The sequence below is a fragment of the Antedon bifida genome, chromosome 6 (genome assembly GCF_963402885.1).
Source record: "Antedon bifida chromosome 6, ecAntBifi1.1, whole genome shotgun sequence".
In the NCBI taxonomy this organism is placed as follows: Eukaryota; Metazoa; Echinodermata; class Crinoidea; order Comatulida; family Antedonidae; genus Antedon; species Antedon bifida.
In genome coordinates, this window is record NC_136231.1 from 27,257,161 (window position 1) to 27,266,647 (window position 9,487).

At 32.4% G+C, this 9,487-nt stretch overlaps 2 protein-coding genes across 2 annotated transcripts; both read right to left on the bottom strand.

Annotated features, from left to right (window-relative positions):
• Window positions 1-236: 236 nt before the first annotated feature.
• Window positions 237-9,338, bottom strand: LOC144845768 (uncharacterized). The gene is made up of 9 exons (XM_078703197.1): window positions 9,317-9,338; window positions 8,467-8,841; window positions 8,144-8,383; window positions 7,770-7,901; window positions 3,441-3,587; window positions 2,316-2,444; window positions 1,731-1,877; window positions 1,119-1,424; window positions 237-655 (listed from the first exon to the last, which is right to left on the bottom strand). The coding sequence occupies exons 1-9, from the start codon at window positions 9,336-9,338 to the stop codon at window positions 237-239; spliced, it is 1,917 nt and encodes a 638-aa protein (XP_078559323.1).
• LOC144844944 (uncharacterized) lies at window positions 3,658-7,472 on the bottom strand. The gene is made up of 8 exons (XM_078702059.1): window positions 7,349-7,472; window positions 7,102-7,236; window positions 6,650-6,796; window positions 5,998-6,324; window positions 5,022-5,402; window positions 4,533-4,772; window positions 4,129-4,260; window positions 3,658-3,671 (listed from the first exon to the last, which is right to left on the bottom strand). The coding sequence occupies exons 1-8, from the start codon at window positions 7,416-7,418 to the stop codon at window positions 3,658-3,660; spliced, it is 1,446 nt and encodes a 481-aa protein (XP_078558185.1). The 5' UTR covers window positions 7,419-7,472.
• Window positions 9,339-9,487: the final 149 nt, after the last annotated feature.

A 9,487-nucleotide genomic window follows, 5' to 3' on the forward strand; every position in this document is an offset into this window, starting at 1 on the left:
GCTTTTATAAGAAATAAAGGAGAAACTGTTATTAATAATCATAACTTACAGACATAATTTATATCACATTTCCTCTGACCTCATACCTGCAAATTCTATGACAAGAAATGCGATATTTCTAAAATACCATGAACTAAAGTAAGATCATATTTCTTCTGCACAAGTTATTTTAGAATTAAAACACACTATGAATTAATAGTTGCATTTATAGTAATGCACACAGATATGATAATAACCTATTTTGTATTTAAAATTAATCGCCAATCATGTGACGAAAGATGTATTCTATGGAGCATATTAACACTACTTAGTAATATACTGGCTATAAAAGAAAAGTATTCATTGGTTTGCCTACCACTCTCTTCGGTTTGTGCTGTATGTTCATCTGATGCTTCTCCAGCTACATCATTAGATACCGCAGTAACTTGGATTCGATATCGGGAATACGCACTCAGATTTGATAAGGTGTATGAAGCAGTTTGAACGGAACCTTCATTGATGACTTCATTACTAGTGTTATCACACATATCAAATTCTATTAACTGATAAGTTACGTTGTATATAACAAGACAGTTTCCATTAGCCACTTCATTCCAAAATAAAACCATATAATCGGGCCCTGAAATATCAGCAAGTCCAACAACTTTGCTTGGAACTAAGAAATACATAACAATAGATAATTAAAATAATAATAAAGAATCCGATTGTTAGTAAGGCCTACTGACCCATCTATTAGATAAATCTATAAAAAAAATAGAGAAATAGAAAGTAATACACAAATTTGCAAATAATCTCTTGGATACTAAATATAAAGATACAACATATCAAGCTGTATATAATCATTAAGAAGGAGAAATGTTATGAAAAAAACACCAACTGCCTTCAATCATCTTGTCGCGAAAGCAGCTCGACAGGCATAATGTTTAAGAAAATATCATTCCCTCTTTTGCCTTTGAGTGTAAAAATAAAAATTAGCAAACATGCAAACTTACTGCCGATGTTAATTATTCAATGTTTAGTCACAATTATTTTTCTGTCAAAGGTTTCTATGCTTTTTTTCAGATGATGAATATGAATGATTAATTGTTGTTTATCAATTATTGATCAATTGATCTTACTTGAACATATAGTTGTTTCTGTCTCAACTTGACTGTCTGGTCCACAAACATCTTGTCCGCCGATGTTCTTACAAACATGAACTTTCACCTCAATTGTTCGATTTGGCAGCAACTCAGTAATTGTAAAGACGTCATCAGTTGTTGTGATTGTTGTAAATGTTGATTCTTCTTCACTTTTATATAACACTTTATAAGATGACGCTGGTCCAGTTCCATAATCCTCACCAAAAGTCCAACCATACGAGACAGTCATATTGGTGGCTGTGACATCATTAATTGTTATTGTCTTAAATAAATGCGGTAAAGCTGAGGAAATCAACACATATATAATGGAGTGTAAAAATATAGTAGGTTTAGGGATAGAAAATAAAACATTTAGGTATTTACTCTATTTGGAAATAGCTATTCGATTACCATGTAGGCCCAATGGATCATTGACCAACAATTGTTGTTTTAGAATATCAAGAAATTGACACCCTGAAGTTTGATATTGGTCACTTTTGGCATAGACATCTATACATGTACCTCAATGATTGTTATAACAGGAAGAAAGCATATCAATAAAAAATAGTAAGTATGCATTCAATGGCTGACATTTTAAACTTTACTCACCTATCTGGCAATCATTACCTCCCCATCCATACGCACAGTCCCCACTACTGCAGTAACCCGTGGTTTTGCTGCATGAGAAAGATGTTTCACAGTGACAACTATACTGACAAATCTCACCAAACTTTCCATCGTCGCATGTCACGTGGTCTGAAGGCAGGAACACCAAAATAAAGAGAAAAGATAAAATAAAACAAAAAAGAGTGTCATGACAGGGTCATAAAAATGAACACAACATTTAATTATATCATCTAAAAATAATATTGTACACAGTAAATAATTTATACGTTATGTAGAGGCCTTTAGCGATTTTAACGTTTGGTTCTCAGAATGGAATCTTACTGAAGAATTAATTAAACTACAATTTAAGTATTATACATTTTAAGAAGACGCCGAGCAAACTACTTAGACCTCTTGCAATTAATTCATGTCGGCTTTAGTTGGATTGACTTAATCTTAAGTTTTCTAACTGTGCACATTTTGTATTGGCACACACTGGTCGTAACAGACAGCAGTAATTTGAAAGTGTTAATTCAAGAGCAATCTAGGTATGAATATTAAAATATTTGCAAATCAAATTAAATTTACCAAGACATTTATTTCCCTCATATCCACCACTGCATGGTCCACCTGAACATCCTATTTCGTTGTTACAGTTACCTGAACTACAATGACATTCTTGACTACAACCTGCACCGTATTTAGTCCCATTACATACTGTTATAAAGAAGAGAAAATGATAGGACTATGATGCGAGTCATTCTAAAATTAAAATAAAAGCGATCACAAAAGAAAAAATAATTGGTATCCAGTAATATGCTTACCCATTTTGAATAACGACATAGTAGTAACAGTAAGATTTACTTATTTTAGACGGTTATTTATAATTCAATATTAAAATCAGACAGCAGTTATTAGATTCAATCAAGGCTATCAAACAACAGGACACTGAGCATTGATGCATAAAACTACACAACAGTAGTACCATTCATAATCAAGGAGAGTGGAAACATAACAATAAAGTGGTAGAATACAAATTTCAATAACTAAGACAAACAGAACAAGATATGCCTTTGTTGCAAATGCCATTCATATCATTAATTCACGTCACCATCGATAAAATACTGTATTGATCAATTTTAAACTTTTTAAGCGTTTTATTGATCGTATTTGAAACGATAAGATGAATAAATCTATGAGAATAAGAAAAAGCCATCCAACCGATAGATATATATATAATTCTAATTCTCACAAATTTCCTCATCTCTATCTATATATCGTTTCAAATTAATTAATTAAATTTCAGTATATCACCGGGCGGTTTAGAATTAATGTTCTTTGCCTGATGTGTTTATATAATTATATAAAAGTATCTCTTCGGAGATTCCGCCTCGTGAATAAAAATACTGAAAGATGAGGGCGTATCAATTTGATCTCTGCTGCGCGTGCGTACAACTGAGGACTAGTGCTGTTCCGCCGTACCACGCCGAGAATGTTAAAGAGTCGCTATCCAATCGAGTTTGAACAATACCATGAAAGCCCCAGTGGGCTAATGGTTAGGGCAACTGCATATCAAGCAGACGGTCCGAGTTCGAGTCTCGGTCGGATTTCATCATCTCTATCGTTCAAATTAATTAATTAAATTTCAGTATATCACCGGGCGGTTTAGAAATAATGTTCTTTGCCTAATGTGTTTATATATCATAAACCCACCTTCATCGCATGCATCACCATGGAATCCTGCAATACAGGCACATCCAACAGGATCTGGAGGGCAGAACATGGTTCCTGAACATGTTAATCCTCGTTTTTTTGAGCACACAATACCACATGTCCGACCCCAGTAATTGTTACCGCATCCTGAAATGGTAGGTTTTAAAATATTATAATTATTATCATAAAAAAACACATCTATTTTGTCCTTTATTTCCTATATCGTTTTTTCTGTAATCAAATAACATATTTATTACACACATTTTATTTATTAGGTTTTATTTAAAGAATTTTGACAAACTGTTTATTGGTGTATATCTTTTATTTATTATCATTTTCGTAACACAAGTGTTACATATTTTTGAAGAAATAAACAGAATTCGTTTTTTTATCTGGATGTTATTGAAAATCATCATCCCAGTGCTTGGTTCTTATGTGTAGCTTAGGTTTGGTCTCCGAAATAAGCTAACCATAAGCACCACCACTACTACCCACTCATTTACAAATTCAGGTGTCGCCATAAAACATCGGGAGGCCTAATTGTATATGAAGTTAATATCAGTGATACCATAAATTTACACCACGAGGCCGCTAGCAAATAACCCAATTTGAAAGTCGCATTTAATTTGGGAGAAGGATTGATACACACAAATAAAGTACTGAAGTGTCATATGCTGTATGTACCTACCTTCTGAACAATGATCGCCTTTAAATCCTGCTGGGCAGATACATAATCCAGTCACGTGGTCACATATTCCTCCATTATAACAAACTGGACAATTTACATCACAGGTTGGTCCATATTTCTTTGTAGGACAACCTTGGTTATTAGATAATAACGTTTGAATACAAAATGTTTGGTTAGTGTAGAATTACGAAAAAAACATAATATACATATTTTGTTTATCACACTTGCTGGGTTTGATGTTTATTATGTTACATTTGAAGTAATCTATAGTATATTTAAGATTACATAAATAAATGAATTAGATTCGTTAGCTCTCTGCCTAAATTTATAATATAAAATCATGACAAATAAAAAAAACTATGTTCGTAGTACTAAAAGCAAATAAAACATTATCAACAACTCACCTCTGACAATCAATCTCATGATTGCATGTTTTCCGTTTCTGTCTTTGTAACATTCGTATATTCCAGCATCACTTGTTCTGATATTATTAATAGTTAGTGCATCTTTACCATTGCCTTGTGGTATATCAACGTTGTTTAATTTCCATTTCAATTCTGACGTAAGTATTGTGGTTGTGACTTGTAAAGTCACGTGATCACCAATACTGACAGTAATAGATCGTTGGAGTGGAGCGACGTCAGCTAAAAAGGTAAGAAGAAGGTGGATTCTCAGTAGGCATAATTATAATATGATACAAAGTATCATTTGATTATTAAGATAATTACCCAGTCCTTTTCTAGTATATATGTAAATATGTATTTTCTTGTCATACTAAAATTTAAAGAAAGATATATATAAAATAATACGCGGTGATATTTCTAACTGATTTTTATATAAGCCTAATTAGGTAAAGGTAAACCAAGATATTAAATAATATATACACAACTCACCATTTTTAGGCAAAATTATGAAAGGTATATGTTGAGATCTGGTGTCCTTTGTAGCATTTGCAAAGAAAGCACCGACTTTTTGTTGACCTGAGGTAGCATCGATCTTAACGACGAGGGCAGTACGTTCAGCACGATATGATCTTAATACTGTCGATCCTACAGGAAACATTGTACCAGAAGGTACAGGTGTGCTTCCACCATCACTCCACGTTACAGGCCTTCCCTGTAAACCAGTGCCTGTATCGCTTTCTCTTCCAAGTACTATATCAGTAGTTTCATCTAAACCGCCAGTGTAACCTCCAAATGTTGACACTGTGTAATCATCAATGTCAACCATTGGATTTGGGCACCAGACAGTAAGATCAAGAATTTCACCTGTTACTGAGAATAATTAACAAGATAAATAGGTCAATGTTCTATTCTCACCCAATATTCAATCGACGTTAACATTTACATTATTATTATAATATTAAACCGATTAAAAATAAATTATATACTTTATAAATGAATTGAATAAATTATTAAATAAATATAAACAATATATAGATTTCATGCCAATAAAACAGATTGATGGATTGATAATACATTTTAACCGGAAACTTTTTACTTTCACAAGATAAGGAACGAACTGTTTCATATTTCAAATTTAAAAATCTAAACTAAATGCCTTTAAAGACATTTTCCCCCTACAATTTTTGTTGTTGAATAATATGCCATTTTAATATCACATAATAGTTATTTACTTTACCTGAAAAACTGCAATTTAAAGACAACAAAATAGTCAAATTTGACTGGAAGTCAGTGGTTTTTGGTTTATTGGCTAATTGACAAACTTATTTTTATTTTATTAATTTATTAAAGCTGCAAAATGACCTATTCAAAGTCTTTTTTTTCAACCTTTATTGTTAATGATTTTGATTTTTTAGATTCAATAGTACATATTATATAATACAATAATTATAAGTATAATTCGTACCTTCTCCTGTTGTTGTTGATATTACTGTAGGACTGTAAGTAAATGTGTTGCGCTCTTCTGGTGATACTTGTTTAAAAACTTTTAATCTTATTTCATAACTGGTTCTTGGACTGAGATTGGTTATTACAAATTCAGAACTACTTCCGTCTACTGCACCAGCTGTTGTGAACTCTGAACTTGAGTCAATAGGTGTTCTGTATTGCACGACGTACTCTTTAACTGGTCCGGTACCATAGTCAGTATTATCATCCCAAATAGTCCAGTTTACTGTAATTGAGTTATCCGTTATATTCGAGACAGTTGGTGCAGACGACAGAATTGGTAAAGCTGAAAAATGAATTTATTAATATTCTATTATTTACCTCTCACTCTCAAGTGATTCGTCATTTACATCGTTACGCTGGTATTTTCAATACTTAATATGTTTGTTTTAAATTCTAATTTTTTTATTGCCAAAACACCTAAAAACACAACAACCTACAAATAAGTGGTAACAAAAAAAGAAACTGAATCTAATGAGTTTAAAATGCTGTTTTATATTGTTTTAGTTTGGCCTGGTTGAAATCATTCAGATAATCAAATATGCATAGAAAGTTTAGAAAACCAAACAAAAATTTCTGAACGTAGCAATTCAATAATGCAATTTACCAACCTATCTGGCAGTCGTTGCCACCCCATCCATCTTCACAGTTTCCACTATAGCAGTAACCCGTATTTTTATCACATGATGATGACGTCGCACAATGACAATTATACTGACAAAATTCACCAAACTTTCCATAATGGCATGTCACGTGATCTGAAGAAAATACAAACGCATTAGCTACATTAAATCTGAAATAATTAATTCTTCAACTGACATTTATTTTTATTGAAAATATGCAGAATCAAACTAGTTGATAATAATTTCATTTTTCCAGAAGCATCAAAACAAATTGCTTTTTTCTCCAAATAAAATTAATAAAACTACTAGTCGATTGTATCTCCTTGTTTTTTTCATTTGTATTTTTTGACGATCTTTATAAAAAAAAACAGTAAAATATAAAACACATTAATTGGTGACAACACTACAGATTTACAAAATAAACTAACAATAAAACATACCAAGACATGTTTTCCCCACAAATCCATTGCTACAGGTGTAGGGTCCACCTGAACATCCTATTGCGTTGTTACAGTTACCTGAACTACAATGACATTCTTGACTACATCCAGCACCGTACGTAATTCCTGTACATGCTATTTCGAGTAAACAAGCAAATATCTTTTAAAATATTATAACAACTGTTAAATGACAGTACTGTTAGTAAATATTGATTTTTATTTGTTTTCCATAATTTCAATAACTCACCTTGATCACATGTATCACCATGGAAACCTGCATTGCAAGAGCATCCAACAGGATCTGGAGGACACAACATTGTTCCTGTGCATGTTGCTCCTGTATAGCTCAAGCACGCAAAAGCACATGACCTACCCCAGTTATTGTTACCACATCCTAAAATTTTAAATAGGGTTTTATTTTACATTAATTTAAATTAACATGATGTCTGTGATTTTTTCAATGCGTTGGTTCTATTCTATAAAAATATTCATAGAAAATACGAGAACAAATTACCTTGTACACCATGCCAATAGAAAATGGCAATATACGTGTGTGGAAAGCAAGAATGTTTATGTATGCCTCATATTTTGTAAATTTTGAATGGTTCTATGCCATTGGCATTGAGATAACTGTGATTCTACTAGTAAGTAAGGAAATATTTACACACCATAAGAACAATCAACACCTTTAAATCCAGGTGGACATGCGCATAACCCAGTCACGTGGTCACATATTCCTCCGTTATAACAAACTGGACAATCGTCTTTACACTCTGGTCCATACTTTCTTGTAGGGCAACCTTAAGTAAAATAACACGACTTTACGTATTTTGTATTATCCGATCTGGTAGACCTACATTACAGCAGCAACTTGGTAATGACTAGTAGGAGCAGCTTGTGTTAGTTTTAGGTCTACAGTGACTCTACTTATTTACTTACGTAATTGAACAATATCCTTTTTACAAATTTTTTTCGAGATGATAATAAAATACATATATTGTTATATGTCATTGGTAAAATCAATAGTGAGGCCTACACTCACCTCTGACAATCAATCTCATGATTGCATGTTTTCCGTTTCTTTCTTTGTAACATTCGTATATTCCAGCATCACTTGTTCTGATATTATTAATAGTCAATGCATCTTTACCATTGCCTTGTGGTATGTCAACGTTGTTTAATTTCCATTTTAATTCTGTTGTATTTAATGAGGTACGGACTTCTAATGTCACGTGATCACCAATACTAGCAGTAATAGTTCGTTCATATGGAGTGACGTCAGCTAAAGCAATTTTAATTAGATACAATAATTCAGACAATTTTTAACCTGATTTTTGTTCATTTGAATTGAGAAATACAACTCACCATTTTTAGGCAATATGATGATAGATATATCTTGCGATCTTGAATCTTTTGTAGCAGTCGTGAAGAAAGCACCGACCTTTTCAGCACCTGATCCACCATCGATATCAACAATTAATGCGATATATGCGTTGTAATATGTTGATACTACGCTAGAACCTGGAGGAAACATTGTACCATAAGCTAACGTGTTTCCACCATCACTCCAAATTACCGATCTTCCTTGTAACCCAGTGCCTGTGTCGCTTTTTCTTCCAAGTGTTATATCAGTAGTTTGATCTGGAGGACCAGTATAACCCCCAAATGTTGATACGTCTGAATCATCATCAATATCAACCGTTGGATTTGGACACCAAATAGTAGCATCAAGGATTTCATCTGAAAATTGCAATATAGCATATTTTATAAATATAGACAATAGATAATAATGAATATCATTGGTTGTGTGGCCCTACATAATTATAATTAATAATTGTGATTGCATTAATATATAATTTATTATTCTCGACAAAAAATCATATGGTTTTATTTATTATTATCGTAATATATGTCTAGAAATAACGGTGTTGGGGAAATTTCAGAGGTGTTCAAGAACTAGGCCTAATTCCTTGTCAGTTTGGATACCATTTACATAGAGTACACATATATATATATATGACATCATTATGAACAAAAACAGATTGAAACAAATATGTACATAATTTTAAAAATACAACAATCAATACGGGTCTCCCACGACCGGTCAACACCTCCGATGGGGCACTCCCTTGCAGATGGTGAAATTCCTCTTTACTTTATTTTATTAATGACGTCTTAACGAATGAAATGAACTTTTTGAAAATCGAATACGTACCTGTTTTTACAGTATTAAACATAACAAAGATGAACAAGCTCAAACAAAAAAATATATGTGGTGACATAATGAGCCTAATTCCAAACTCAATGTAACCCAACGTGTTTCGTCATTTGAAATGAACCTAATAAACTACATTATAAATGAAACACGGAAATGTAATGAGTTATT

Bases quoted from the DNA above. Each gene is read 5' to 3' on its own strand.
- LOC144844944 (XM_078702059.1), bottom strand. From the start codon at position 7,418: ATGTTGTGTCCTCCAGATCCTGTTGGATGCTCTTGCAATGCAGGTTTC. The intron at 6,797-7,101 runs GTATGTTTTATT...TATTTTCTTCAG, and splicing joins TGTGGGGAAAACATGTCTTG to ATCACGTGACATGCCATTAT. The intron at 6,325-6,649 runs GTTGGTAAATTG...TTCATTTTTCAG, and splicing joins TGGCAACGACTGCCAGATAG to CTTTACCAATTCTGTCGTCT.
- LOC144845768 (XM_078703197.1), bottom strand. From the start codon at position 9,338: ATGTTTAATACTGTAAAAACAG. The intron at 8,842-9,316 runs GTACGTATTCGA...TGCAATTTTCAG, and splicing joins GTTTAATACTGTAAAAACAG to ATGAAATCCTTGATGCTACT. The intron at 3,588-7,769 runs GTGTGTAAATAT...CTACCATTTCAG, and splicing joins AGGTGTTGATTGTTCTTATG to GATGCGGTAACAATTACTGG.